General features: G+C 51.1%; 10 protein-coding genes across 10 annotated transcripts; 4 read left to right on the top strand and 6 right to left on the bottom strand.

Annotated features, from left to right (window-relative positions):
- Positions 1-727: 727 nt before the first annotated feature.
- On the bottom strand, positions 728-1,878 carry CONPUDRAFT_118890 (galactose mutarotase-like protein). The gene is made up of 4 exons (XM_007767356.1): positions 1,788-1,878; positions 1,454-1,730; positions 964-1,393; positions 728-913 (listed from the first exon to the last, which is right to left on the bottom strand). Exons 1-4 carry the CDS (start codon positions 1,833-1,835, stop codon positions 799-801), a joined length of 870 nt encoding a protein of 289 aa, XP_007765546.1. The 5' UTR covers positions 1,836-1,878; the 3' UTR covers positions 728-798.
- Positions 1,879-2,182: 304 nt separating this feature from the next.
- On the top strand, positions 2,183-3,624 carry CONPUDRAFT_142248 (phosphatase). The gene is made up of 8 exons (XM_007767355.1): positions 2,183-2,287; positions 2,342-2,451; positions 2,555-2,625; positions 2,750-2,851; positions 2,920-3,071; positions 3,148-3,212; positions 3,301-3,439; positions 3,495-3,624. The coding sequence occupies exons 1-8, from the start codon at positions 2,256-2,258 to the stop codon at positions 3,553-3,555; spliced, it is 732 nt and encodes a 243-aa protein (XP_007765545.1). The 5' UTR covers positions 2,183-2,255; the 3' UTR covers positions 3,556-3,624.
- CONPUDRAFT_99077 (uncharacterized protein) lies at positions 3,590-6,115 on the bottom strand. Its single transcript, XM_007767354.1, has 11 exons — positions 5,946-6,115; positions 5,847-5,888; positions 5,759-5,794; positions 5,597-5,703; positions 5,241-5,539; positions 5,111-5,162; positions 4,969-5,061; positions 4,879-4,910; positions 4,158-4,822; positions 3,972-4,093; positions 3,590-3,904 (listed from the first exon to the last, which is right to left on the bottom strand). The coding sequence occupies exons 1-11, from the start codon at positions 6,092-6,094 to the stop codon at positions 3,855-3,857; spliced, it is 1,647 nt and encodes a 548-aa protein (XP_007765544.1). The 5' UTR covers positions 6,095-6,115; the 3' UTR covers positions 3,590-3,854.
- Positions 6,116-6,368: 253 nt separating this feature from the next.
- On the top strand, positions 6,369-7,799 carry CONPUDRAFT_80257 (Rhodanese-like protein). Its single transcript, XM_007767261.1, has 6 exons — positions 6,369-6,694; positions 6,748-6,784; positions 6,844-7,040; positions 7,094-7,175; positions 7,228-7,552; positions 7,609-7,799. The coding sequence occupies exons 1-6, from the start codon at positions 6,433-6,435 to the stop codon at positions 7,654-7,656; spliced, it is 951 nt and encodes a 316-aa protein (XP_007765451.1). The 5' UTR covers positions 6,369-6,432; the 3' UTR covers positions 7,657-7,799.
- A 504-nt stretch (positions 7,800-8,303) lies between these two features.
- Positions 8,304-10,329, bottom strand: CONPUDRAFT_162949 (glycoside hydrolase family 28 protein; the record flags this gene model as incomplete). Its single annotated transcript, XM_007767353.1, has 13 exons — positions 9,863-10,329; positions 9,752-9,812; positions 9,685-9,697; positions 9,546-9,625; positions 9,448-9,496; positions 9,201-9,380; positions 9,002-9,058; positions 8,895-8,941; positions 8,831-8,840; positions 8,754-8,777; positions 8,547-8,692; positions 8,456-8,477; positions 8,304-8,396 (listed from the first exon to the last, which is right to left on the bottom strand). The coding sequence occupies exons 1-13, from the start codon at positions 10,203-10,205 to the stop codon at positions 8,304-8,306; spliced, it is 1,125 nt and encodes a 374-aa protein (XP_007765543.1). The 5' UTR covers positions 10,206-10,329.
- An 886-nt stretch (positions 10,330-11,215) lies between these two features.
- Positions 11,216-12,435, bottom strand: CONPUDRAFT_80256 (uncharacterized protein; the record flags this gene model as incomplete). Its single annotated transcript, XM_007767260.1, has 3 exons — positions 12,173-12,435; positions 11,636-12,111; positions 11,216-11,241 (listed from the first exon to the last, which is right to left on the bottom strand). A coding segment is annotated over exon 2 (256 nt), but the record flags the coding sequence as incomplete, so codon positions are not given.
- A 1,586-nt stretch (positions 12,436-14,021) lies between these two features.
- Positions 14,022-15,801, top strand: CONPUDRAFT_142245 (uncharacterized protein). The gene is made up of 14 exons (XM_007767352.1): positions 14,022-14,218; positions 14,273-14,282; positions 14,334-14,353; positions 14,412-14,444; positions 14,502-14,601; positions 14,658-14,686; positions 14,737-14,848; positions 14,901-14,977; positions 15,036-15,090; positions 15,139-15,237; positions 15,291-15,401; positions 15,450-15,490; positions 15,544-15,569; positions 15,635-15,801. The coding sequence occupies exons 1-14, from the start codon at positions 14,174-14,176 to the stop codon at positions 15,789-15,791; spliced, it is 915 nt and encodes a 304-aa protein (XP_007765542.1). The 5' UTR covers positions 14,022-14,173; the 3' UTR covers positions 15,792-15,801.
- A 719-nt stretch (positions 15,802-16,520) lies between these two features.
- On the bottom strand, positions 16,521-18,726 carry CONPUDRAFT_51378 (glycoside hydrolase family 32 protein; the record flags this gene model as incomplete). The annotated part of the gene is made up of 2 exons (XM_007767163.1): positions 16,521-18,566; positions 18,616-18,726. 2 exons carry the CDS (start codon positions 18,724-18,726, stop codon positions 16,521-16,523), a joined length of 2,157 nt encoding a protein of 718 aa, XP_007765353.1.
- A 391-nt stretch (positions 18,727-19,117) lies between these two features.
- Positions 19,118-19,647, bottom strand: CONPUDRAFT_135395 (uncharacterized protein). The gene has a single exon (XM_007767351.1). It carries the CDS (start codon positions 19,586-19,588, stop codon positions 19,151-19,153), a length of 438 nt encoding a protein of 145 aa, XP_007765541.1. The 5' UTR covers positions 19,589-19,647; the 3' UTR covers positions 19,118-19,150.
- Positions 19,648-21,755: 2,108 nt separating this feature from the next.
- CONPUDRAFT_142242 (uncharacterized protein) lies at positions 21,756-26,168 on the top strand (the record flags this gene model as incomplete). The annotated part of the gene is made up of 22 exons (XM_007767350.1): positions 21,756-21,784; positions 21,842-21,918; positions 21,981-22,035; positions 22,093-22,191; positions 22,244-22,354; positions 23,357-23,467; positions 23,498-23,577; positions 23,618-23,791; positions 23,812-23,849; positions 24,079-24,149; positions 24,207-24,281; positions 24,307-24,358; positions 24,505-24,748; positions 24,978-25,079; positions 25,281-25,313; positions 25,370-25,469; positions 25,523-25,551; positions 25,606-25,636; positions 25,687-25,719; positions 25,774-25,850; positions 25,902-25,956; positions 26,113-26,168. Exons 2-22 carry the CDS (start codon positions 21,844-21,846, stop codon positions 26,166-26,168), a joined length of 1,701 nt encoding a protein of 566 aa, XP_007765540.1. The 5' UTR covers positions 21,756-21,784; positions 21,842-21,843.
- Positions 26,169-26,910: the final 742 nt, after the last annotated feature.

Here is a 26,910-nt window from a genome sequence, read left to right as displayed (position 1 = left end):
TCTCTGATGCGCCAACACATTGTGGCGCCTGGAGCCAGAACGGAGCAAGCGCTGAGATCACCACAACGCTTTGGTTCGAAAATAGTCATTCGGAATACTTGTTTGTGTTAGAGGTCGCCGCTGTGCAATGTCCGAGGATCCTATGATATGAGAGATTGGGGAGAACGTGCCGTGTGCCCATTCGACCGTCATTAAGCTCTGTGTGAGCATCAGCGACCCCTATTATGACATAGGCATCAGCGTCAACGCCGTTCGCTCACTGTCTGATGATCGGCTGGCGGTGACAAAACCTAGAACAGGCTTATTCGATTACGTCAGCGGAACGAACATGGGCAATATATCGTCGCGCAAGTCCCGCCCCGCGTGGGACGTACCACTGGGACGTACCTTGGGTGAACCATCCCGATGGCTCAAGGACAGGCGCAGTCCACCTCGGTCTCAGGATCGGGCTCCTGATCACTAGGTTCGAGGCAATTTCCCCGCATTCCGAATTCAAGACTAAGTTTGATGAAAGGGTCGGTGGTAAAATGAGAACGAATCGATCAGACTCTGGAGGTATCGACGACGGTCGCAGGAGATACCCGAGTCCGGTGACAACGGACGATGCCAAGTTTCATAGCGGATGCTTCTTGGCTGGAGATCGGGACAGAATGACCCGTTCACCTTGAGGGTGGCTGTGTGTGGCTGTATGTTTCCTAATGAATATGTCTCCTCGAGTCTGGAAAGCGCAGGATGTGAACTACATTGGAACGCTACATAATAACAAGGTCGACTATGATTACAAGTGCAAGTAATGTTCTAGTGGGAGCGACCAGGAATCGTGTAAACTATTTGTTTTCCCGACCAGGTTCCTCCAGGCGTGACTTTGACAAAGTCACGGACGGAGGCTGGCTCCACGCACAAGAAGTGGTGCCTACAGACAAGGACGTCAGAAAAGGCCTATCGTGAGTAGAAAAAACTGACCATCCATATTCCTCCATATCCGTCATCTTGCTCGCAACCTCCTCCTGGGGATTCCAAACGACGAGATCAGGATAATTGAACGATTCGATTTCGATCCCTCCCCCAGGCCAGGTAAATTTAGACTTCTTCTCCGCGTTGCCGTATACCGAGTCCGTAAACGTCTTGACGTCGACGAGCTCGCGGTTCTCGACGCGCTCGGTCATGGTCGTCTTGTCAAAGTAGGGTTTGCCCTGGAGGGGTTCGACGCGTACGTCCTCCATCGGCGCGCGGAAGTAAGTGTGCAGCAGGGTTTGAAACTCGAGTGTATCGCTCGGATGGGGGTTCGTGACGCGGAGCTCATTGACCATCGTCTTTTCGGTGATGGCGACGACGTATGTCAACGAGAAGGGTTTATCATAGACTGATTCGATACTTGGATTGGGATCGAGCGCTAGTCATACAGCAGATTGGCGTTAGAATGAAGTGTAGTTGGCTCTGCAGATCTACTTACTAAGGTGGACCTCAAGCGTCTCCCCATCGTCGCTTTGCTTGGCGAGTTTCCAGGTCTCAGTACGAGCAAATCCATGTTGAACCATCTTAGAGTGCTCGGGGCGCGATGGAGGTCCAAAGCACGGGAAGACTAGAGGAATGCCGCCACGGACGGCTCTGGAGCCATCGAGAACAGCCTTCTTAGAGAGGAAGAGGTGCTCTGTGGGCTCGCTACCATCTACGATGGTCTTCCACGAGATGACGGTGGCACCATACAAGAGGACTTCTGCAGAAGATCCCTAGTTGCGGGCAATGATGAACTGCAACATTCGACTCTAGCATTGTCCAAGGCGTACCTTTGGGTGGTCAAGGCGCACTTTACCGTTCTCAATGTGGATAGGCATAGCTAGGAAGGGTAGATGAGGCGCGATAGATGGATAAAGTGCCGCTGGACGCGGAAGGGCATTGTTGTGTTGGGACAGGGGCCATGTACACTCAATGGGACACGGGTGCGGTTGAGGAGGGCGCGACATTCCCACGCCCATTGCCCACAAGCACGTCAACTCCTCGTCAGTCCCCTCCCGTCGACAACCAACACCACCATCTCGACATGAACACAGCTTTCCTATCGCTCGTACAGCGTGCACATGAAACGATAGCTTCATTCCGAATTCGATGAAGCATATAACACGTGGTGAACACTCCATAATGGCTCCAGCAGCTCCAGCCTAGATCCAGCGCGCAGCCCAATCTTGTCTTTTCCGAATTCCTGCAGTTGCTTTTCCTCCGTTTTCCCAAGCTCTCCATCTTTCGACCAAGACAGGATGCCTCAGATTATGAAGGAGTATGACGCAATGTACGTACGCGTCGGTTTCATGTCATACTGCCTCACCTGACGATGTCTAATCAGCATGTTCGACATGGACGGCACACTTATCGACTCCACGGCCGGCGTTCAGGGTGCATGGCGCGTCTTTGCGACCAAGTATCCAGGGTTGGACGTCCCTTACATCCTTGATCGTAAGTTTCGCGCTGCCACGCCATGTGCACCTGTATGCACCGGTCGAATACGACCCGGCTCGATTTGATCTGACACTGACATGATGATCCCATCCTCGCGCAGACGTCCACGGTGTCCGCACCACGGAGAGCCTCCGCCGGTTCTGCGGTATCGAGGACCCCGCAACGCTCGAGGTAAGCGCGGTCGTTTGCGTCGCTACTCCTTATATGTCGTCGAATTCCGATGATACGTCGCGTCGCGTCGTTTCTCGCTAGTCGCTTCCCTTGGCTGACCTTGGTATTTGCCATGCTTGCATAGTCGGAAGCTGCTCGCTTCGAGCAGGCGGTGCTCGACACGCCCAAGGAGGACGGTTCGCCCGGCACCGTGTGCCTCCCGAGTGTGGGGAGGATCATGAGCGCAGTACGTGCATTCAGTTTGCCCTGTCCGAGTGTGACCATGCTGATCGCCATCGACCCCACTTTGTATAGCTTTTAGCTCATGAAGACACATCTACAAATCCCCTCTGGGCTATCTGCACCTCTGCAACGCGGCATTACGCCACGACCGCTCTCGGACAGGCCGGCATCCGGCTCCCAAAGATCCTCACGACGGCCGAAGACGTCACCCAGGGCAAGCCTTCGTGAGTTCTCCAGGAACCTTGCACTGCGCTGGAGCGCTGTTCTCGAGCTCTAACGCAACATCCCGCGATCCTGCAGGCCGGTACCCTACATCCAGTGCGCCCAAAAACTCGGCATCACCGATGAGGCGGGGAGATCCAGATGTAAGCACACCCCCAACTTCCCAATTAGCTTTCGTCACGGAGGATCAAAGTGCACGTTCTAACAATGGTATCTGATCGATCCGCGCAGGCCTTGTGATGGAGGATGCGCCCTCTGGGATCCGCAGCGGTCTGGCAGCCGGGTGCGACGTCCTCGCCGTGTGCACATCGCACGAGAGGGAGCAGATCGAGTCGCTTAACTCGACTTATCTGGTCAAAAACTTAGACGCGTATGTTTATTTCGTTAATTTATACATGTCACGCCATTAATTCATTCTGCGATAGCGTGCAGGTGTCTGTCAATGATGCCGGAAAGGTGGTCGTCGTGATCAGCACTGACGCTTAGAGTTCGATTGTTCCACGGTAATATATAGCGCTGTATTTTACATGAAGATAGAAAAGATGACAAAACATGATAGCCATGCAGCGCATCCCACTTCGTTGGAATGTTAACTCTTAAGAATAGATCGTAGCACACGACGAGGTATTTGAATAGTTTATGTATATCCTCGTACAAGGCCGCATATGTCGCCGGGTTTACGTGTTTGTAACTCTGATTTGGTCTTTCGAAGCACCCAAGGTATGACACTTGTCTCAACGCCGAATAAAGAAATTTGTTCTGTAATCTCCGTGATATTTGAGAATCTAAGAAAAACGCGCAGCATCCTTCTGTGCCTGCAAAACGCATAATGCGGCTGCACGGAAAGATAGATGGCATCAGAACGTGGCTCTGAAACAGGGTGCGGGTTGCATTGTACTTACCGCCAACACCGCTTCCGTCCTTGCCCATCCCAATACCCAACCGGCTTTCGACGTCCTCGCCGACGAGAAGCTTGAGCGCGGAGCGAAGGGATCGTTCGTAGTTTGGGAAGTGTTCTATCAGACTGTGATATGATAGCCAGAGTCAGTCGAGGGAACGATACACGCAGATTCGAAGAGGAAGCTTACCTCCCATCCACGCCCATGTTAATCCGTCTTTCTACCTCTGCGGCTTTTACGTCCCCGTTGGCCTCCACATCAGACGAAGATTCTCCACGGAGGTGCGACGCAAAGCCCATCTGCACGAGTACAGCGGCGACGCCGCACCCTGCCAGCTGTGCCCCGCGCTGTGCGATCGCGACCACGATCCGGCGGACGATCATCGCGTCGCGGAGACTCACCTCGTTCTCGGCGTAGCCACAATGCGCGATGAGCACACTGCGCACGCGGTCGAGTGCAGCTCGTTGGTCGGATGAGATGGATTCGTTACCTGGGACGAGGGACGAGAGGGGCGGGACGGCGGGGCCGTCGGTTCCTTCTTTACCATCGTCCATTCTGACAGGGATCTCCCCGCCCAAACCCCCACCCACCGCCATAGGCGCGTGTGCCCCGACCCCAGCCCATGCCTCCTCGACAGCACTCATCAGCTCGGTGTCGAAGCCCCACTGCGTGCCCATCTGTGCCGAGAGCTTGCCGCCGAACAGTGCGCCCGCATCGACGAGGGACAGGAAGGCGTTGCGAGCGACTTCGCCGAGGAACATGCCCGCGATGGCTTTGCCAAACGCTTGTCCACCCGGGTTGAGGGATTCATGGTCGAGTTTCAGGTCGAAGGGTGTTTTGGGGAGGTGTTTGCGCTATTCAAGACTAGCCGTGAGTGCTAGTGTAAGAGAGTGCGGCAGGGGACGCTTACGTCGTTGTCGAAGGCGCCCCATTCGGTGTTCACTAGCGTTTATAAGGGTTATTATGGCTGTTGAAGACGCAGAGTACATTCTATGCTTACCAATCATGCGTAGGTCGCGATCGTCGTTCAGCTTGGTGACCTTGTTGACGTGCTCAACGAATACACCATTGGTACCGGTGCCGAATATAGTAGCTTTATGTTTCAATCAGACTATCGTTCATTTATGTCGTGCCCAACTCACCTAAGTCACATCCACCCGACGTGTAGGCACGAGCAACCAACGCGCCTGCACACTAAGGGCCAATATGACATGAGCTCATGCGTCGTTCTCGGCCGGGTGGGAGAGGGGCACTGATATGAGAGACACTTACGTCGTTAACGAGTGCTGCGCACTCAACACTCATCTTCTTCTTATCAAACGCGTCCTGCAGCAACTTGACGATATCCTGCCCGACCGCGTTCTTCGCTGCGAAGCCCTTGGACCAGCGTATCAGAGCACCCGAGTTGATAGCGCGCTGCTCATACGGGAAGGAGAACGCTAGCGCAATCTGCACCGGCGCTGTGAAGGGGTGTGTGTGGTCGATGTGGCCTGAGCAGCACTTCTTGTACACCGAGGAAGATTCGAGTGATGGACTGTGTAGGAAGGTGTGCACGCATTCGGCGATGTAGTCTGGATGATGAATGTTATAGGATATCGGTTTGAGGCAGAGGGAAAGATGAGACGTACCAAAGAGAGCTGTCGCTTCTCCCAGCTTGTATTCGTCCGACACCTTGTACTTCTGCTGGTGCGAAGAGTACGTGCGGTCACCGTTGAACTCGACCTCGCAGACGCGACTTAGAACGCATGTGAGTCGAGAGTTCCATAATCTTGAATATGATAGAGACTCACAGGTTTGTTCCTCCCAGGTCGATGGCCAAAGACGTGCTGCCCAACGCATGAACTTAGGCAACCCTCAACGAACTTCCCGCGTACTCACCCTTTCTCCGCTCCGTTTGGGATCTCGGTCAGGTAGGTTGGTCTGCGGAGAGGGTTAGTAAGTACATCCCAAGCGTCCACATGAGATGTGTTCACTTACACCATCGCCATTGGAACGTGCCCATACTTTGATAGGCCAGTGCGGATGTCTTCGAGGAAAGCGCGGGTGACGGCGAGCAAATTTGCTGCATCGAGTGTGAACTGGGCTTCTACGTCGTCGACGAGCTGTGAGGGATCTGGTGTGTCCATAGAGGGCGTGATGAAGGTCGCTGGAAATGAGATGAATGCATGGTGATGCGCCGTGGGGTGATTGACAGAGGCGTTGTGTCAGTATTGCAACATCGAATGCTGTGCTGGAGACAGGGGCTATTTGCTCGCGGGGATATGCGTGGCTATGTTGACATCCCTCCGTCTGTTCCCCGCCTCTTTCACTCGGGACTGGATCCGAGAGGGTGTCGTGATGATTGAAAATGTGTGAGATGATAAGAAAGGCGTCAGTGTTTCAACAGCCCGTGAGTATTCCCTTATACATCTCAATAGCTCATCCGTAACGTTTCCTGCATTCACCGAACAACGCTATCGCCGCCATGGCCTCCTCATCCGCATCCATGCCTTTCCTCGTCAGCCCCGCCGAGCTCAAGACACTCCAAGACGCTGGGGATGTCGTTGTGCTTGATGTCTCATGGTACCTCCCCGTCGAAGGGCGCGACCCCGTGAAGGAGTATAATGAGAAACGTATCCCCGACGCACAGCTCCTCGACCTTGACGAGGTTGCGACGATTGCCTCAGTCGAGGGCATATCGCTCAAGCATATGATGCCTGACGGACCCACCTTTGCTGAAGCATGCTGTATGTCTGCTCACATACCCACCGGGCTTCAAAAGACTCACTCGTTTGCATAGCCAAGTTCGGTATCTCTCCTACAACATACGTCGTCTTGTAAGCCACACTTGAGCCTCACCTACCTTTCATCCCGCTTACAGTGATCTCACCTCCAGCTATGACTCGAGAGGCGTGTACTCCTCTCCGCGAGCGTTGTTCATGTTCCGCTCCTTTGGCCATGAGAAGTCCAGCGTGCTCGACGGAGGCATCCCACGATGGGAAGTTGAAGGGTTTCCCATGGAGACCAGCTCACCCAAGGTCCCTAGCAAGACGACGTACCCCATCCCTTCAATGGACGCGAGCATAATCCGAAGTAAGCCCCCAGCCATTCACCTCGCCCGCGTATCCTGACCGAGTATCTTGTAGACTACGACCAGATGTTCTCTCTCGCTTCGTGCGACCTCCAGGCGATACCAGAGGTTGTCCTCGACGCCCGTCCAAAGGGCAGGTGAGCATATTCACGAGATATCGCAGACGCACCTCATGCTGATGGCCACCAGATTCGACGGCGTCGACCCAGAACCCCGCCCGATCATCCCCTCAGGGCACATGCCCAACTCGACCTCGCTCCCCTTCTCCCTCTTCCTCAGCACCAACGACGTTCCACCCTCTTTCTCCTCCATTCCCGCACCAACATATACCACCGTCCTCCCACCCGCTGAGATCAGGGCTGCGCTCGAAAGCGCTGTTGGGCCTGATGTGGCAGCTGCCGTTGTACGCAAGGAGAGGCCTGTGGTCGTCACGTGCGGAAGCGGGATGACGGCGGGGACTGTATGGTTGGGGCTACAGCTTCTGGGTATCGATAAGATGGGCTTTTACGATGAGGTGAGTGCTGAGGATGATGTTTCAACGAGAGAAGTCGGCGCTAATAGGGGCTATAGTCATGGACGGGGTATGTCATCCACCAGGGAAAACATATCAAGGCCTGAACGATATGGCGTGTTATGAGGACTTATATGTAGTATCAACGTTGCTTGCTAAGAATGAAGGGATAGAGGATAAACGACACTGTATTTCGTCTGGATTCGTAACTCACCACTCAAGAGGATACACCAATGCTAGTATAAACAAGTTGGATTCATTAAGCAGATAGGATGGGCGGGATATGCGATGCTGCTATCACCGACAGTGAGATCAGGGAGAAAGACGAACACGAGCGCAGTGGGCCAGGTATTATTATAGTATGGGGATGGCGTCCTCGGAGTAGTCGATGGCGCAATTGGTCGCGACACCGGAGTCGGTCGCGTGCCGCGCCACCAGAGGGCCAAGCTCTTACCTGCATCACACCACACTCACTCCTTAGGCCTTATTGGCTATCGTCTCATTCCTATGCATGCGGTTTCGCGAGTAGCAATGAAGTACACAGAACCAGTACTCATTGGAAATAAGAACAATACAAGTTGATGGACCCTCGTCTAAACCAGAGTACAAAAAAGACGCGATATCGGCGAGTTCCGCGATCCCAGCGCGGTGAGATGCTACTTTGAAAGCGACAATATATAACAACGTATAGCAACGAAGCCCCAAATACAAGACTTAGAGGAAAAGACAGCTGAGTATTCTCAAAGAAGGCTCTTTAGCAGGCAGAGATCTCGCTAAGGCCGGATCCGCACGCGTTCTCGATCTGGATGGTGACCGTCGCGCCGCCTTCCTTGGTGATGTCGACGTTCTGTCAAGGGAAAACAGTTATCAGTAGCTGGATTATCGTTTGATGGAAACGTAGCTTACGTTGAAGACAATGTTCTCACATCTGTAGCGCGAGAAAGCTATCAGCATCCATCCAAGCGGACGAGGGGTGCTGGGTTTAAAGGAGACTCACTCGTAACCGGAGATACACTCGACCTGGATGGTCGGGCGCGTGGTGTCGTCACCGGTGCCGGAGATGTCGGTGAATGTGATATCTGACCAGGTCAGGTCTCCGGTCGTCGTCGGGCATGCTTCGTTCGGGCACCAAAAGTCGGACACCTGTGGGTCGGGTTCGGGTCAGCTGGTGGATAATCGAGCGGGCGAGATGGAAGTGACAAACCTGAATGGGATACGCGATATCGGACTGAAAGAAAAGTAAGTCAACGAAGTTTGAGACATGGTTGGGATCAAGCTCACGAAGGTGAAGCTACGTGGCATGAGCATTAGTCTTGGATCAAGTTGACATGCGATGGCGACTCACTCAACATATGTTGCGTTCTTGACTGTGCCGGAGGCAGTGGGGTAGGACTGCGGGAAATCAGGTTATAGAGTCGGCTTGTGACGCTACAATAGGGCAGTGAATGGTACCTTCAGGACGATACCACCATCGCCATAGGAGTGTGTGACGTTCTTGTAGTACACGTTCTGTACGCTGGAGGCCGGTTCATCAGCCAGATCCCATAATGCGGGAAAGTGAATGTAGCATACTCAACGCCCGTGACATCATTGCCGAAAGAACCGATGTTGCATCCTGCAGTGACAATCAGCCATCGTCTCTGGTGCGTACCAAGATAATGTTCCGCTTGCCTGCTGAGTAATAGCATTGGATGTTCTCGCCGACGAATCCGTTAGTGGGGGTCTTGACAGTCACGCACTCGTCTCCGTTTTCGACGTAGACGTCATGCACGTAGTTGTTATTGCCTGAGATGTCGAATCCATCCGTTTCACCGATGTGGTCCGCGATGATCTTAATGAAGGACCGCGTATCAACGCTAAGTTTGGGTAGCGATAATAAAGCTGGAGAAGAAACTCACCGACATGTCGTGCGCGACGTTGTTGTCTCCGATGATGGTAACGTGGAACCTGGCACGGACAGTTAGAGGAGGTTGCGTGAGATACACAGCAGACATACATAGGGGCGTTGTGAAGTGCGACGCCACTCATGTCGACGTTGTTGCAGTCCTGGAAGCGCACCAGACGGGGACGGCTCGGCTGTGCAAATGGTCATTATGAACGCCTTGAACGCGCAAACTAGGCTTGGAAACACGCACGTATGTGCTCAGACTGGGCATCATGTCAGACGTTGGTTTAGCAACTCGAGATGAAACTTTCACTCACTCGCCGTCCGGACGCCAGAGCTCGCCGTTACCCCAGATGTGGCCCTCGCCCTGCCAGATAACTTGTACGCGTAGTCAGTCGGAGCATCATCTAAGTTGAGATAGTGCTCACTGTTGTCGCAGTCGTCGAAGCTGAATATCGTCCCAGTAAGGTCAGCATTGAAGACAAGGTACACCGCGCCGTTGATCTCGAGTGTAAAGTCCGACACGCTCGTGAGCGATACGGCGGTCGCAATCGCCCAGTCACCCGAGGGAACGAGCAGGACGGTGTCAGACGCGTCCGACGTTGTCGCTCCGGACACGCAGTCCGAGTACGCTTTGGTGATCGCGGGACCGAGGTCGGTCGAGTTGTCCGCGACGCCGCCGTAGTCGGTCACGTCGCAGGTCGTCACCGCCAGCACGGCGGTCAGCGAACCGAGGAGAGCCAAGCAGCGTGCGAGCGAGAAGCAGACCATCGTGAGCACGTTGTTGAGAGGAGCGATGATATTTGCTCAATCAGAGGGCCTTTTATGTAGTTGAGACTTCTTGAGTTCGCTGCTGCGCGGTGCTACGAGGACCGGGCGGGCCGCCGACCCAGTTGCTCTGCGGCGGGCGGTAAAACCATGAGACATTGTTACTACCGCGACATGTGGCAGAAGCATTAAAAAGTACCTCTCGACAGCACTGTAGTAGGGGTCTATTTTCTCAGAGATGAATTGCGTGAGAGGGCTGCGTGACTTCGGACGGTGAGGGCTCCGTTGTACAGGCGATTCTTCCAGGCACCACGAACATATACCAGCGACGAGGGAAACAGCACGAGATGCTAGGGACACCGGTACCGCACAAGAATATATCCGAGAATTACCAGAACTGCGCACGCTCGAGAAGACTGTGTAAATCATAGGTCATTTTTAGGCTAACGAGACGAGCCATTATGGCGGTGCGAACACTAGCATCCAAGCTGAGCGTAAATCAAGAGGTGAGCCCAAGGAGAAGAGATGAGGGGAATACATGTGGGTGAACAACCTTTAGCCTTTGAGCGCGTTACGTCCAGAGAAGAGCCAACGTATGAAGTCATCAGACTACAGCGGAAGAGTTTCGAGAAAACCAAGGCTTTACTTGACGGCGACTGCCGGCGGTCGATGATCACAGGAAATCGGCGCTCAGCATCGTTCATAGGGCTTACCGACTCAGCAGTCGCGGGTTGCTTGCCCTCAAACTCCGCAGTATGTCCACCGGTGCAGGTTAACGGGGAATTCGGATTTCGTTGTAGCCGCGTCTGTCCGGCTGTCCAGCCATCCAGCCACATGCGCGGGAAAAAATAAAACAGCCGACGTGTGGCCATAATTAGATAATTAGCCCCTGGTTTAGTGAAGCGACCGCTATCTGTTCTATCCTCCTCCTCTGCCCTGCGCACACAGGTTAACGACTCAAGATATCTACTTCCGTTTCAATCTCTTCTTGAAAAATTAAAGTATATATATATGGTTGTGATACCACACTGCTAGACTACTGTACCATTACGACCTTAAGTTCACGGTGGCGTGGGAAATTATTAAATTAAATTCCGCCTGTCCACCCCAACAAGTTCAGCGGGTAGGTGGCCTAGTGGACATTGTTCGTGTTCAGGAACAGAAAACGTTAATTATCGCACTATTTTAGGTCAAACAATCCTCTCAACCTTATCCCGAAGTGAGAATATCATCACAAGGGATATCAGTTAATGAGAACGTTTATGAGTGTGTTTGTATATTTATTTTATTCTTGGTATGATTTTGTTGTTTGCACGTCTGTCCACCTCTCTAAGTTCGGATGGGTTGGCCGAGGGTGGACTGTCCACCCTAATTAAGTTCAGTTCGAGCCCCGGGTGGACAGGGGACGAACTTAAGGTCGTAATGGTACAGTAGTCTCTTCAGCAAACGAGCCAAAAATGATACCAGTAAAGCCATTGCCCATTCAAGCGCCGGGCAAACGCCTTGCTGACGCCTTGAATGTGGTCCCGTAGAAAGCAGACCACTCGAGTGCGAGGTCAAGCGGTGGGCTGATGATGACTGTGTGTGGGGATCGTCCTGGGCACGGGTGTATGGCATCATTGTGAAGGAAGTTAAGCACGATGATCCCGTCGAGGGAGTGTGCAATGATAAGGTTGCGTGGGTCAGGTGTGACATTATGTATGAGAGCGAGAGAAAGGGTGTCAGGGGAGTAGGAGAACGCTCATGTTACAGGTGGGTGAGGGTGGAAGCTTACCTCGCATGACAAGCGTTGTGATGCGACACCACAGCTACAATGAGCACGCCAATCCGTGCACGAGCAGGACGCGCTTGGGAGCATCGGGAAACCCCCAAAATATGCATGGATGGCCCGAAGGAAAGGTATCAGCACCTGGAAGACCAATGAGCACGAGGATGGAGAATTTAAGGGAGCCACAGACATACAGACCTACCTCATCACGCTCCTACAACCCTCCTTCACAGTTCTCGACTTCAATAAATACCTCCCATATGTCTAGCCTGTATGCCTGCAGTTGCGCCTGTGTCCAACACTGGGTGTGAGCGGGCATACACAGTGCTGCGTGCTTGGCAGGAGCTCTTGGTTTTCCATTCTCATTGTCAGAGGAGGGGCTGCTGTGTCGTGAAAAGAGAGTTAGAATTTGTGGCGAAGAAAGACGAGAGGGAAGAGGGATGGAGCGGATGATACAGTGCGGCGCAGCTCGAGATGTCTGGACCAAGTCTGGACGGCTGGACGGCTCAGAAAGTCCGAGATCTGGGAAAGGCGGCAAGTCGCGGCGGCAGGCTGGGCGGCGCGGCGTCAGTGGCGGTGTATAAAATAAAAATTCCACGATGTGACCGCCGCGCGTCGCCTCGCCACCACGCTTATGCGTGCTAGAGCAAAGACTGAGCGTGTTTGAGTCCGCTAACATTGTATCCCTATACTATAAGTTTCGACATATCCAAACTCTAATAAGAATGATTCGGACTCTATTGAAAGTGCCGATTCGGACTCCAGTGAACATGAATTAGATTGATACTCCAGCGACTCAGGCTGACGACGATACCACGATATTTAACTTCTCTCTCGGAGTGTAGTGTAGCTATGTTGACCGCATCAGCTCTCTTGTACCTTTGTACTTTGTATCAATGCTGTGTCATGCACTGAGCTGCATGGAACTGTTTAAATTCAGCGACAGGGTCCAGTTGAGAGTGATAGAACAGCAATGGCTGCACGCGTTGACAATGAGGCAGCGAGACATAGCACGAGCATCGTAGTACGTGGGCATGGATAATCATAGTATCGGTACGTCCAGCTGCAGACAATAGCCTGGTATCCAAGGTGCTATGCGAAATCCAAAAGACAAACCATACGCTGTTCATCTCGCAAGCCATCCTCGTTTCGCTCAGATCCTTCGTCTACATAAACGTACGATATCCTCCCCAGACATCGTTCATCCATTTACGATTGCAGCCTCGCGTGCCTTTCAAGAGGTCCACAGTTTCCATCCTCTTTCATGCAGCTCTCACATGGGCTCCAGTGGGGTAGTCTGATAAAGTACCTAAGTATGCGGAAGCTACTTATGCAAAGTCGAACAGACAATGCTTCATATGCTTTGTGCGTTCAGACCCGCCCTCTGGAAGATTGTGTGAGTACAATATCCTCCCTTAATATGGCTCCGTCTCAAAGGCTTGTGACTCTGTACCATGCCACCGGAAATGCTCTTGAACGCCGCTCTCAACACCAAGGTTCGGCGCACGGATTATGTTCGTAGTCTGTATTTCTTCGTCATATGCCACTTCTACGGCGGCGAGCCGTCCGTACGGTGGCTCGTCAAAGGAGTAAAGGATCCGCGTAGATCCGGTCCAGTTGAAGGTATGTGCACCGCCACTGCCGCCGCGCCGCCGCGCCGCCACGGCGGCATATGCCGCCTTTCCCATTTCCCGGGTGTTCTCGGACGGCTGGACGGCTGGACCGCCGGAAAATGCGGATTCCGCGTTATCCTCCACCGGTGGATGCCGCGAAACTAGTACATCACGTGATATGTGGTTCAATCTGGCAGCTATTTGAAACTACTGCGTAGTGATCCATGGAGATCATTGACCTTTGTACGTTCTTATTTTTACACCCTGATGCTCGAGTCTGCTATTGGCGGGCATTCTTTGGGAATGGCAGTGGTGATCAAGTGGTGATGATCACGCTAGGCTTTAGGCTGTTCCTGTCATGGTGCTGTGACTGTTGTAATGCATCTAAACCAATGTTAGACGTTGCTATTTTTGATTCTTGCTCGCGTACATAAAATCGACGGGGCCGCTCGCTGAGCGTTAGGACTGGTTCCCCTTCCCTCCAACTCGCTACCACCAAACGCAGCGCGGGGAGCTGGTTTCCCTATCGCAGTCCCTTCCTTAGTCCCCCTCGACTATACTCGGCGGCATATTTCAGTCACTTTCACTGCATGGATCAGCTGGACGATCTTGCGAGAGGTCTGCAGGTCACTAATGTACGTCCTTCCTTCTATTGACTGAGAAGCTGAGGATACCAACGCAATTGAAAGTTCCTGGACGGTACGCTAGTGAATACACAATTTACTGCGCAGCGTGCTAACATAAGATCAGTTTCTGTTTGTACGATTTTCGTAAGTGTTGCCATCATCTTTTGAAGTGGATCACTTTGACTTCATGTGCGATGCACAGGTTTACGACTACTTCATCAATTTACCAGACGAGGTGAATGCCGTTTCAGACATGTATTTCTTGGATATTACCATACTCATCGACATCGAGATCAAATACCTGTGGAGAAGACGCGAAATTGGATGGGGATTGGTTCTGTATATCCTCGTCAGGTATCTTCCGTTCATATCGTTACCACTGGCGCTTTCATGTGTGTTTCAAACGTTCTTAAGCAAAGAATATTGCTGACTCTGACTGAAACCATAGCTCAGCTCTTGCCTGCTCTGAGTAATGACGTATCAGATTTTGACATGGAAATCGAACCTTTTCTAATATATCGAGATAGACCTGCAAGTCTCTGCTCTACACCGTCAATAGTATGTTCGCTCCCGGTGGAAGTTTGACTGATCCTGATTTGGAAGCAGTCTTAGAGAGCGCTGAGGTCATCGCCGCCGAGGGTAGGTTGTCATCCAGATTGTTAAGTTGATCTAACTCAGGGTTGTGCTATAGTGCTGTTTGCTTTCAGGACATACATTATGTGGAATCGCAACAAGATCGTCTTTGCTCTCCTAAGTAGTATGACCGCGGTGCGTTGCTAATTTAATCTGTGCCCTTTGGATACCTATGGGTACGAATCGTATATAGGTGGCCTTGGCCTTAGTAACGGCACTTCTCGTGCTGTTCCTCCCCACAATAACGCGTACGTTATGCTAACCGTCACTTGAGTAACAATCTGAGGCATATTCAGTGGTCTCACCGCCCGTCCCAGGGATAAATGGATGCATAAAGAGCAGCGCTTCGTCCATCATATTCGGCGCTTATCTCTTCATCGTTGTTACGGAGCTGGGTATATCTCCTCGTCTTTGCTCGGAAGAATAAACATTGACTGACCTTACTCAGTGATCTTGGGTTTAATCACCGTTCATGCATGTCAAGACAAGTACAGGCTACAGGGGGGCATCATCGAGACCATGATCTACAGCGGAGCGCTCTATTGCACTTGCATGCTCCGTATGTACGCATTCCTTCAATCTCACCGAGGCTAACTCAAATGAATAGTATTCTCCGTGGCAAATATTGGCACCAATCTACGCCTTCACGTCAGTGGTATCTCTCTTTCTGCTGATTAATGATGCTGACATCAACCACGCAGGGAAGCTATTCGGACCTCCTTAGCACGTGCGTTTTGTGTATTTTACCTTGCCTGACGTTAACGTGTCTCATCTTTGGCTTCCTTTGCACAGATATCAAACTATTTTCCACACTATCCTTGCCTCGCGTTTACAACTTCATCTCTGTAGTCAATTCGAGGTCACTCAGGGTTCGCATCGTTCTTACAATAGTATGAAGTTTTCTCCGATTGTATTTCAGCAGGGGTCATCTGTCGTACATGAGGTCTAGTGATACCACGACCACAAGTTGACAGTTGGATATAAAACTATCACACAGCTTAAGTCATAAAGCTCATCGATTGTAAGGAGAATTATTTCAGGAACCGCCGAAGTACTCTGGACGATACACCACGCGACACATCCTACGTTAGACCATCTGACAATACCCTGAGGGCATGAAAAAACAAAACCCATGCACTCTGAACGGCGTTGAAGCCACCTTGCGTCTATTGAACACGCGCCATTCTGATATTTTGAGCTCTAGTGCCCAAGTGCAGATCAAAGAAGACAGGTCCAAAGAGAATGATGCTCTGATGAATTTGGGTTCTGGGTTATCTGTGCTATAAAGGACATGATAGACTACGTAGCTCGGAAAAGTCTCCAGAAAATGATGGGTTTAGATGTCGTGTACGTAACAAATGGGTTTCCACACGGGCAACGCGTTTTGAGCTCCATATCATTAGCACGTTCAAGGACTCGACGCCTCGTACGCCATTTCGATGGGATTATGATATTAGATTAATTTCGTTCGCGTTTGAGGATGGATCGTCCGTTTAGCATCACGCTTGATAGAACAGCGCTCGTACCACTTGTATAGAAATATATTACAGTATGTAAGACATGCTTAGTTTGAAGCAATATTTATACAATCTCGCTTTAAGGCGTCTACACTTTCGAACACTATTGTACGATATAAGTGATCAGGATTGCATCGTACCGCTAATGTGTCAACAACGCTTTAAGTTGACCAAGCGCTCGAGACCTCCCTTGCACTTACTTTTACATCGCTAACCTGATCACCGTCCACGAACAACTTCGTCGTCAAAGCATTAGCGTCCGGGAAGATCTGCGCTGTAATGACGCTCTCCCCTTTCCCGCCAAATACCTCAACGCCAGACCAATCCAACAAAATTCGCAACGTCACCATCCCATCTGCGCTCGGCTCCAGCGGCGCGTAGAACGTATCGGGGAAGACGTCGGCGACAAACGTACCCCCATAGTGCGTGCGGTCGACATACATCTGCTTCTCGCCGAAATCGTACCCGACGACAGTCTCGACGCTCCCGTCGGGCGTGCCGCGCAGCGAGATCCCGAAACGCGAGTCTATTGCCAACGCGGTCAGGTTCGCACTACTGAACGTGAGGTTGAGGTCCATAGCTTGCCACGTAATATTGAGCATGGTGTTCGCGCTCAGCGAATCGTACGAGGCCGCGAAGGGCCTCGATGCTTCGAGGCTGAACAAGCCCATATCCGGCGTCTGCACGATCACGTCGCGCCCGCCGACGGTGGCGAGCGCGTACGTGCGTGGGATGGTCATGGAGCCGCGGAATGGTGACGTCGGTATGTCGCCGGCGTATTCGCCGTTGGTCATCCACGCCATTCCGAGGCGGCGGTAGTCGCCGATACCGTTGTATGTCGCTGCGGCATAGAAGTCCGGGCCCCAGTCTACCCAGTTGGCGGGCGAGGTCATGACGGGTCCAGACGCGAACGTGATCTGGTCGACGTTGATGTGGCCCCAGCTGACGTTGCCCATGTCGACGATCTCGAGGTAGGCAGTTTGACCTGTCCAGTTAGCGACGTGGAATGAGTCCCACTGCAGGTACTCGTCGTTGCGCCCCGTCGCGGAGGCGACGACGGTGCCATCGACCCAGAGGAGAAGTGCAGTCGAGTTGTCAGCGCTTGTGCCATACGTGTCTGGATTGTAGGGGTTGTAGCCGCCACCGATAAGAAATGCGATGTAGGGCTTCGTGATGTTGAACGGCTGAGAAGTGAGGGTCCCCTTTGAAAGGTCTTCGTTGAAGTAGGTATCAACGAGGCGCAAGCCTTTGAAGCCTGATACGTTCTGCTGGCTACCAATGGCGCCAGTCACGGGCCCAAAACCGACGAAGTCGCCAGTTGCGTTCCATCCGGCCGCTGTAAACGTCGTCTGCTCGAAGTCGGCGAATACCTCCCCGTCAGGTGGAGAAGCTTGCGAGATATCGATGATGGTCGATGGATCAGGAGTGAACGTTGTCCCATTGAAGTCTCCGACGAAGAACTGTGTGCCGGTCCCATTGGCTGGGCCAGGGGAAGCACCAGCGTGGATGACCCACTTCATGCCCGCGGATCCGTTGGCGTATGTGAGCGGGAACAAGTTTGGGCATTCCCATGCCCCACCCTGAGTATTGTAAGGTCCGAACTCGCTAGTCTGTGTCCAGTTCTTGAGATCCGACGAGGTGTAGATGAGGAGCTTCTGCAGGCTGGAAAGCGACACGACCATGGCCCAGTGCCCCCCATCACCGCCTGTCTTCCCATCGGGGCTCGGGGGATACCAGGATACATAGGGGTCACGGAAGTTCTGGGACTGGTTCTGGTACTGAGATGGGGGAAGCGCGATGACAGGGTTGTCCGCGTACTTTGTCCACGTCGTGCCGTTGTCGATACTGTATGCGATGCCTTGAGCTTGGGTGCCAGCGAGCACCTCACGTCCACCACTTGCCGATACGTTTTGCGTGTAGGCGATGGTGAAGACGGCGACGAGCGGTGTAGTTCCATTCATCCCGAAACCGCTGGTGTTGGCATCGTCAGAGACAGCGCTTCCGGTGTAGTACATCGCAGCGAGGGCTCCGGAAGCGTCTGCATCGTAAGGAATCGCAAGAGGCTGATCATCCCAGTGGGTGAGGTCAGTGCTGATGGCGTGGCTCCACGACGTGTCGCCCGCTTCGCTGCCGTTGGGGTTGTACTGATTGAAGAGATGATACTGGCCATTGTGAAGGAGAAGGCCGTTGGGGTCGTTGATCCAGTTCTGTGTACTAGCAATTAGCGTCTGAATGCAAGACTAACCTCTTACTTACTTTGGGAGTTGTGAAATGGAACTGAGGACGGTAGGGCTCACCATAGTCCTGGCTTGCAGCAATATGTGCCCCGAGTAAACAGGCACCTACGAAGACGCTTGACGTTCGCATGGCGGGAAAACTTGCTGTGAGAGGGCTGGAAGGCCCCACTTAAATATCTATGGACCTAAGGCTGCGCTCTGATTTTCACCGTGCCTCAATCATACGAGGCTATGTGAAGCGCACACTTCAAGAGATGACGAAGGGTCGGTGCGTAGCGGATGACCGACCGAAGAGGAACTTGTGAACAAGCCACTAGGAGTTCCGAAAGTTCAAAGCAATGTAAGATCATCATAAGATCATCATGCATGATACTCCTTCGCACGGAAAACGCCGACGTCATGTGAGACAGCGTCAGGGCAGATCGGCTGGTGGTGAACAGGCAAGGTGGGTCCTTCGCAGGGACAGGTGATAGGTTACTCGTGTGGTCGCCTTCGGTCACACCAGGGGCGGGCAAGAGACGGGCAACGAATGGTTCAATTCATGAATAGGATAATCATACCGAATACATAGCTGCCATCGTCAGCCCGATCACGCCTCCCCCTCGTCCATCCCACCCTGGAATCTCGGCCCGGCAAACTGGACACCGGGCTTGAGGAGCGCGGTCCATGGCAACGACAGCAGATCGGTGCAGCGTAGCTTTGACGGCTGCGAATAGACAAGAACCGCACATGATGTGACCACAGGGCGTGAGTGTCGCGTTCGTAGGGGCGCCAAAGCATACGGGGCAGGTATACGAAGTCAAGGGTTCGGCCTGAGAAGAGATGGGCTCTGCAGAACGAGGCTTGGCTAAATGGGACTTCCCGACGGATGCGGGGCTCATCATACTCTGAGGCGATGAAGGGATGATGATGGGTGAAAGGGACGGGAAGCTGGGCTTGTGGTCTTCTAGAACAACTACATCGATTGACTCTCGCTTTGGTGAGGGATACATGGCCGTTAGGTGCTGATCTGTATCAATCAGAACGTCGCCGGTATGTTCCGGTTTGGGCGGTGGTGGGGGACTAGGGGGACTATATGCGTGTTCGCGGGTTGAAGAGGATGGAATGGCTACTTGCGAAGGTGGGTCGTCCTCGACGAGCAAGGGTTGGCTTTCGGTTCCAGGGGGAGAAGACATATCGACTAGCTGAGATTCCAAGGGCATCTCCCAGGTTGAAAACATGGTGGTTTGGGTAGATACCTGAGCACTAGAGTCGGATAGCTGGGTGAGAGGTGGACACTCAGCTTCACCCTCGCCTTCGGCACCGTCCACCGGCTCAACCTCTTGTGTAAACCCTTCCCCCGGAGCCTCGTTTACGGCCAGAACCCGAGATACAGTTGGTATAGGGGCATACGACTCTTCGTCCAGCTGATCGTCCTCGGTGACGCTCCCGCTGCTGGTTGAACCAAGGCGACGGTATTTGGGGCTTGGCCTTCCGTGTTCATGAAAGTCCGAGTTGACCAGTCCAGAAGACCCAGCGACATCACTTTCCACTTGATCAATTGTCCTCTTTATGCGCCTCGATGGTGGTTCGGGTGACCCGACTCCTGCGTCGGCGCGCCGCACGCTGGAGGCCCGGGAACTACCTCTGCTTGAAGTAGCACTACGAAGAGGTCGGATGCGCGAAGTTAAGGGAAGGGGAAGGGGTTCTTCCAGTACTCGTTCAACTTGTTCTGAAGAGTCTTGGGATGACATTGGACTAAGCTGACAACGTAAAAGGATTAAAGGGATGGTGTCGAGAGCAAGTCGAGAGCCGTGCCAATGAGCGTGAGAATCGTGGGAATATTCCCAGTGGCCCTCGCGTAGGACAAGCCCTGCAAGTCATTCCCAACGCGCCCCCTCCCCTAGACTAACTTGCTAAGGCCACCCAGCCGCTCAGGCATGGGGTGCACAAAACATTACCTCGTGAGTAAATACCCATGTCTAATACTGTATAAGGCTCTGGTTTGTGACACAGGATTGGGGCCTCATCAGAGCCGAAGGTATAAATAACTGTTTCAAGTTCGTTTCAAGGACTCGGATGGCCGTTGTGATATGCCACCGTCAATCACTGCCATAGTGCGACGTCCAGCGTCCAACGTTTATCATGCATAACCAACTGAACCATACATGTAGGTATTTTACCATTCGATGTATGTAGATGCCGATCGAGTATGGTTACAATAATCAGTGTCTCCAGCTCATACCTGCAACCCACCGGTAGGCGCATGCGCTCCAGCTCGTCGATGCGGAACACTGTTGTCCCTTCTCATATTCCGACAATAATGTAGGTTCCTTATCCCAATCCTCTTGGCCATAGCCATTGTCAGCAAGACATCGCTCATCATCCATTTTTTGGATAAGAACCGAATCTAGATATCGGCGACCGGCCCGAGGACTTTATATAAAAACCCTCTCATCATCGCGAGGACCTGTCAATGTTATTTCCAGATCCCTTGTAAGACGAAGAATCTACCGTTTATAGGAGCAGGAGCAATGAATGGATTCCTCCTCCTGGCGTCAGGGATGCGAAAGACTAGCGTGCGTCGTCACTTCTTACCATTCATTGTAGATGATTTCACGCCCTTCTTGCGATTCTCAGTACCTTGATGGTCAGTTGCCTTGCCTCTTATTCAAGCATGTACACAAGTCTGATGGGATATCGTCAGCTTCGATTGTCGCTGTTCAAGTTCGTACGATCGTCTTCTTAAGCTGTGACAAATTTATTCGTATAATCTAGGTTTACGACTATTTTATTACTCTCCCAGACGAGGTATCGGTCATACTTTAGTATATATTAAGTACGCTTACCGGAACCCAGATCGATTACCTCTGGTCAAGGAAGCAGATTGGGCCTGGACGAATCTTATTCGCTATAACTCGTTATCTGCCCTTTGCGACTATGTCTTTGGTCTTGACGTGTAAGTCGGCACTATATCGTAAGATTGTCAGAGGTTTATTGTTTCTTTCGATCAGCGCAGTTCCTGCTTGATCCAACGGATGACGTGAGTCCTTAACTGGGCTAACCGGTATTTCTTACAACTGAGGCTTTTGTCAGAAATGCAGGTCTATCGAGTACATGATTGCTGGTGAGATGTATTTTCTTGAGATGAAATCTTGCATTGATGCTATGTACAGTCCTGGATACTATTGAAATAACGGCATGCGATGGTAGTGTTTCCAAATATTCATTCTCCCGACTAATTGTGAACTCAAGCTTATATTCAGCCATGTTTGCATTGCGAGCATACATCATGTGGAATGGTAGCAAGGCAATTCTTGTCGCATTGAGTGGTCTAATTTCTGTAAGTCACGGGTGTCAATGGCGAAGTCATATAACACCGCATAACTGATGCTATAATCCCAGGCATCATTTATCACGGCCCTCGCCCTGCTAATGCTAATCATGCCAAGCGTAGAGTGTGAGTAGAAGACGAATGTCATTATCCCCGGTGAGCTAACAAGGCCGATCTTGTTAGTTGCTCAATTTGGTACATCCGTAATGCCCGGATGCATCAAGATTGGGGCTTCATCAGTAGTGTGTATCGTGTACGCCATCGTGATTGTGATTGAGTTGGGTCAGTACTTTCATACGTCCTCTAAGATGAGAACTCACCACATAAGTGACAGCACTACTCATCCTGACCATTGCTCGCATCAAAAAGAGCTCTCGGAAAGCAAAATCGGGAATACTCGCAACAATGATACGTGACGGGATAGTGTACGGTCTCTGCATGTTCCGTAAGTGGTATATTTTACATCGTCCCCATTCTAGCATTCATGAGAGAGCAAAGTGTTATCAGTCGCAAACGAGCTTGTTTGGCTATTACCCGTTTGTTACCTACCTTACTATTTCACTCGGTAGTGCACATACTCATAATGCGAACAGGGAAGCTATCTAGACTTACTCAACGCGTGAGTGCTTTCATTCACGTGCGCAATTTGGTTCTGAATCACAGCACCCCTCCCTCGTTGTGACACAGGTATCAAGCAGCTTTCCACACAGTCATTGCATCCCGTTTCCAGCTTCATATGATTCGTACCCATCAACTATCCCACCAGTATTCAAACTCGAGAATAACAACAGTTATGTTTGCCCACGATGAGCAGATGTAACCGGGAAGTAGCAACTGAGGTAGCTGAGAGGATTATTCCAAGAAGAAGAGATCTCCACGAGTGTATAGAACGTAGTGAACACTGGCAGTACTGTTTAGTGCATTCTTATGCAGAGGAACACAGATTATAATCGAGTTGTACGTTATGCAGTGCCGATGTCTAGAACACATGTACAATTGTCGCGGCAGTTCTCCTTGCATCCTTTCCCGGAGTGGCTTGTCGATCTGCCTTTGAAATGGACAAACAATGAAACAGCTCCATGGGAAACGATGGGCTGATTACAAGATGGCTTAAACTTCGAGGCAAGAATCTGGCCAAGAATTCGGTGTGGAGATGGACTGAAGAGGAAATTCCCCCTATCCCGCCCTTTCTACTCGGGATAGCCACACCGGGCCCTGTTCTGAAGAGTCTTGGGAGGACATGAGGGCTGGGTGGCTACTTACATGAACGCCTGACATCGTCGAAAACGATGCCAACAAGCGTGAGAACCGTGGGAACTTCATGGTATACTCAGTGTCTTGCTGTGGATTGCAGGCTCATGCATATTGATATACAGGCCAAACGGCAAGCCAAGCAGATCCCCTCCGATAGGCTAGGATTTTCCAGGGAATCTAATCACTGCATTAGGGTCTATCATGGTATCAGCGTCCGTTGTCCCGAAGACTGATAAGGATGACTCACCGTACAAACCTACTGAGACAAGTCACAGCGTTGGTTTCCGTTGCAGCTACTACGCAAGTGCGTATGGTTTCTCTCTCATAGTTACAGAATTACTCGCGGTACTGTTTGAGTTGTCGATCTCACAGATGGGACACCGGACTTTCCCTTCTCTCATGGCATTACAGACAGTAAGTAAATCTTCAGATAGTCATCACATCATGCTTCCAGTTTCACAGTCTTCGCACACATCAGTTACATTATTCACGTTCAAGCTCTAGAGCAGATTTAATAGTGTTCGCCCATAATGGACCCATAGATTGCAGCAATGTTTCCATGGAATACCATGATGTAAACATCACGCTAGGCTCTGCTGAAGATGATAAGGAATATTGTAACTATTTGGTAACTATGCCACTACACAGTGCTTTGCTATTGCACGTGGCTCTGCCCTCGGCACCGTGTATAGTCGTATTGGTCACTGTGTTCGGCACCATATGCAACACTTTCGTTGTATCTCAGTTGTGTCACTGAGTGCTCGGGATTTTTATCATGCGCTGAATATGGCAATGTTGCGGCATAAAATACGGTGCCGAATGAGTCGCTGAGCGCAGCACCAAAGGGGTCGCTAATTTCAGCGCCGAAGATGCTCTAAGAACTGCCGAGTATGCTATGAGAACCGCTTTATATAGGTTGCAAAAACTAAAGTTTGTGCGCCAACTGTTTGACAACAACCTAGAAATCAACAGTACCAGTCGTGCATGTGAGGGTCTCAGACGGCGACTCGAGGAGCACAATAGATGTACGTGTCCTCGTGTAGGGGTACCACGAGGAGCGCCAAATCTGTGCGCCAATGAGCTGGTAGACGCGATAAAGAACACACACTATAGTATAGGTGTGCTAAAGTTGTTGCATCGCAGAACACATCAAATGTATGCGTCCGGGACTTGAGTGCAATGCAGACCGCGCGATGTAGGTATGCCAATAGGTCCCTGCCACAAACTTATCAGACGTGGCGCGGGAGGATCAATACAGTCACAGTATAAGTCATTTGGTTTGGACAAGCCAGCACCGGTATATTCCGCTACTTAATGCATGTTTTCCGGCCGCCATCACAGGAGCAACGTCGATATCTCCAACTTCCTCCAGAATCGGATTTGGCCCCGTACTTGGCGCGGATACGACAAGATAATCGGTGTAGTACTGGATGACGTGCTAGTGCTTGCGCACCTGTTTCAAACATATGATGGCGTGTCAGTACCAGCAATACATAGCCATGGGATAGATGTCCGCGGATGGGTGCCCACAGTGACAATGTCGCGGAATTGGCCTGTCTGCTCTGATCAGCTGTCGGCTATGCTGGTGCGGTTGCTTCGCGATATGTCATTGGATCAAAGCGCACTGATTTAAGTAAACCTATTTTTAGAAGCCATCAATGCAAAGCTTAAAGGCGCACCAGGACATACAGATTTTTCCCGTTGTTTCCCCCACTCCAAATAGAAGAGTCGGGCTAATCTTGGTGCGCGCCCCAGTGTATGATGTCTGGGCTCTCACCAATCTATCGCGAGGTAGCCAAATTTTCAGCATTTAGGAGACTTTGCAATTGAGCACGATAGCAGGAACTTCACGCCATTATCATCCAACCCTCATGGAGCAGCTACATCAAGCTGCGACAGGCGAGCAAACCTTGAACGTGCGTCCTCGTAATTAAAAAAAAGCACAGAAGCTAAACATGCCCATGGTACACGCATCTTAGTATTTGGACGGTGAGTTGTAGCCCTCTTGATGTGACCCCGATCTGGACCTCATAGTGAATTTCAGTCTCCGTTACCGTTATTTTTGTGATTACGAAATATATCGTATAAGACGGCTTGCTCATCCTACTTCCATGTAGGTCTATGACCTTTTGATCAACGTCTCTGAAGAGGTAAGGTGTAGCTTTACTCTTTAATCCGCGCATTCGCCTTACTTTCCACTATTAAGATTGAGTATTTGTGGATGTCGCATGAATTTGGCCTCGGAAAATTGCTGTTTGTTTTTACCCGCTACCTCCCAGTCATTTCCCTTCCTCTGGCTCTTTCAAGTGCGTGTAGTTTTATTTGTGACTGACGGCCTTCCTGAATACGTACTTTGAAGCCCAGTTTGCTCCGATATCCAGCAGCGATGTGAGTCAAAATAGGTAAAACAGAGCGTTGCTGACGACCGTTAATGAATTGCAGGTATGTTCATCTATCATGTCTGCTGTCACGGGTAGGTCACGCTGCGTGGGGACTGACCAGTATCTGACATGATGACTGTAGTATTTCAGGTCGCAGAGGTCGCCGTGTCCGAATGTAACCAAAGAGCGACTATACCATTGAATTAAAAACTCAGACGCGTTTCACCAGATCTGTTTATGCTCAGAACATACATTCTCTGGAACTGTGGCAAGGTTGCATTTTTTGTACTTGGATCGCTCGCTATAGTACGTTCTTCAAAATGTAGCGCTTGTGGAACGCACAGCTCATACTTGTAGTCAGCATCTGTCTCGGTCATAGCCATCCTCATTCTCTTTGTCCCCACCGAGGAATGTGAGTTATCCGTAGCTCACGTCAGCGTGTTGTGACAATGACATCTGATATAACCAGTCATCGTATCTTCCGTACCAGAAATAATTGGGTGCGTTAGGTATGATGCATCAACTGTGATATGTGGAGCATATTCTATCCTCATAATTGTCGAATCAGGTTGGGATGGTAGTTTTAACGCTTGCTATAACTCAAAGAAATCGGCTTTACAGTGATTCTTGTTATGCTTTTAATACGAGTTGTCCAGGTTCACAACCAACCGAGTCCAGAAATAGTCAAGACATTGATTTACGAGAACACGTTGTACTGTATCTGCATACTTTGTGAGTGTTTGCCCGTTTTGAACATTGGACGAACCTTGACGCTTTGAATCAGTGTTTTCAATTGCGAGCTTGATAACAGTGATCAAACTTTTCGTAAGATATACATTAGTCTTGCCAGGACTACCTTGACTTATAAGTGGTGAATATGGAAGTTATTCAGACTTTCTCAGCACGTCAGTCGTTTGCATTTGGTCCCTTGCGAAGAGCATACCTGATATAAAGTATTCTTCTGAAGATATCAAACTACCTTTCATACAGTTCTTGCTACACGCATACAGCTCCATTGCTCACGTACACACCGATTGTCATCGCATGACAAAGACGATACTGTAGCAAGCTCGCTACGATTCAACAAGAGCTGCTTTGATGTTTAGTAGCCAAACAAGCCACTTTTTTACTAGCACGATTTCTGTTGTTTATATACCAATGTATCACCCCTTGTACCACAGTAGCCTTCCTCAATAAACTTTGTCTAGCACTGGCACAATAGTGAACCGCCATGATAACCAGATACAGGCGACTTCGAAACGCAGTTCAAGTCAGTGACCGTTGGCCATAACTTGAAGCTGCGGACCTTGTTCTTTTCCCATGCACCCGCCGTGAATCTCCAAAGTTGAGATTTATGAAATCCCGA

The sequence above is a fragment of the Coniophora puteana genome (genome assembly GCF_000271625.1).
Source record: "Coniophora puteana RWD-64-598 SS2 unplaced genomic scaffold CONPUscaffold_3, whole genome shotgun sequence".
NCBI classification, from domain to species: Eukaryota; Fungi; Basidiomycota; class Agaricomycetes; order Boletales; family Coniophoraceae; genus Coniophora; species Coniophora puteana.
Note: the sequence above shows the minus strand (reverse complement) of the source record. Positions and strands in the feature narration are given on the sequence as shown.